We start from the raw sequence: 1957 nt of genomic DNA, 5'->3' as shown, positions 1-1957 counted from the left end.
CAATTGTGGCCCAAGCTTTGTACTCGTTTCTTTGTCGTGAGATAAGAGACCGGCGCATTATAGGGCCCGCTCTAGAGCTAGCCAAGGTGCAGAACTATCAAAAAGTTGGCGGCGCAAAAATCGGCCGGACTCAATGGAGCCTGTGCTAGAAATTTGTCGACAATGCATGTATGATTGTGAAGATTCTCGTAGAGTTTGGGATCAAGATCCGAATTCTTTGCTAGTTTTTTGCGATACCAAAGTGGTGGATGGTGTAGTTGAACCAGCTCTTGGCACCGGTGCGCTAGGGAATCCATTTCGTATTGGGTTAACATGTACAAGACTACTTGAGAGCTATGTGGATGTGCAACAAAACCCGGATCTTTCAACAGTTCTTCATCTAGACACTACGCACGACTGCGTTAATTTGCGACAGATTCACGGCCGAGATTGAGCATGGCTGCGGTGACTGACGATGGGATCTTGGCGTACAAGCGGTTGGTTACCAGGTTGACGTAGAACAGACATCCACTTATGGGCTCGGATCGGCGAGCCCAATCCTCGGTAGATTGCTGGACGTACTGGAACCTGCTCGTCGACTGGATCGCATCAAGCTGCGACTCGTAGAGAACTCGGGCGTCATCGCACTGGACGGGGAATAGGTCGTCTACGACGTGCCTGGCACTCTTGACGGAATCGCGGTCGATGGATTGGTCCCCACGTGCACTTCGCTGGTTGCTGCTGGACACGCGTACGGACCCAGTGCGTGTGGAGATCGTTGCCGTCTTGACTGGCACTCTTGACGGAATCGCGGTCGATGGATTGGTCCCCACGTGCCAGTCAACTTCGTTGGTTGCTGCTGGACACGCGTGCGTGCATTTCTCATCCAGCTACTACGTGGAGATCCACACGCCCAAGTTGGTCGGTGGCGCCTCGGTGAGCGGAGCCAACTACTTCACACTCAAGTACTTCGACCAGGACGCTACCTTGGCTCAGTGTCCGCAGACGTACAAGCATATGGCGTGTGATGTTGCTAGTCTCGAGCGCGTGTTCGAGATCGGCCCGGGCTTCCGTGCTGAGACCTCGAACACGCACCGTCACATGTGCGAGCTCGTGGGTCTGGATCTGGAGATGACTATTAAGGCGCACTACCACAAGGTGCTGTAGGTGTTCTCAGACCTGTACATCTACATTTTCGATGGCTTGAAGAAACGTTACGCCAACGAATTGGCTTCTATCAACGAGTAGTACCCGTTCGAGCCGCTCAAGTACAACAAGCCGTCGCTTATCATCAACTTCTAGGAAGGTGTCAGGATGCTGAAGGAGGCTGGCGCTGACCTGAAGACGATCTGAGCACAGAGAAAGAGAAGTGGCTGGGTCGTCTCATCAAGGAGAAATACGACACAGACTTCTACATCCTCGACAAGTTCCCGCTGGCTGTGCGTCCGTTCTACACGATGCCAGACCCGACGGACAAGCGTTGGAGCAACTCGTACGACATAATGATCCGAGGCGAGGAGATGGTCTTGTGTGCTCAGCATGTGCACGATCCCAAGCTGCTGATGGAGCGTATGGACGAACTGGGTGTGCCTCAGGAGTCGATGCGCAACTACATCTACTCTCGCCGTCTTGCCTCTGCCCCACGGTGGCGGTGGTATTGGTCTGGAGCGTGTGGTCATGTTGTACTTGGGTCTGGGCAACATCAGTAAGTCCTCCATGTTCCCGCGTGACCCCAAGAGGTTGCTCCCTTAAGCCTCTCGTCGCTAGAATGGCGTCGTATTGTTTGTAGCGGGCTCTCATTGAATAAGGATAATGCAAAAACCAAGTACTGTCAACGATGATATCCTGAGGTCTTTGTCGTTCGATTAGCAAGGTTAACGATACACGTAGCACGTTGCGCACACATTACTCTGTCGTTGACTACACATACTCTACGTAACTAGAATGCCTCAGTATTTACTCATACTGTCGAACTATA

General features: G+C 52.4%; 1 protein-coding gene across 1 annotated transcript; it reads left to right on the top strand.

The window, feature by feature from the left end:
* Positions 1–684: 684 nt before the first annotated feature.
* Positions 685–1688, top strand: PITG_05812 (aspartyl-tRNA synthetase, putative; the record flags this gene model as incomplete). The annotated part of the gene is made up of 2 exons (XM_002998009.1): positions 685–1142; positions 1334–1688. 2 exons carry the CDS (start codon positions 685–687, stop codon positions 1686–1688), a joined length of 813 nt encoding a protein of 270 aa, XP_002998055.1.
* Positions 1689–1957: the final 269 nt, after the last annotated feature.

Source organism: Phytophthora infestans, genomic scaffold (genome assembly GCF_000142945.1).
Source record: "Phytophthora infestans T30-4 supercont1.9 genomic scaffold, whole genome shotgun sequence".
Taxonomy (NCBI): Eukaryota; Oomycota; class Peronosporomycetes; order Peronosporales; family Peronosporaceae; genus Phytophthora; species Phytophthora infestans.
This window is presented reverse-complemented; position numbering and strand designations above follow the sequence as displayed.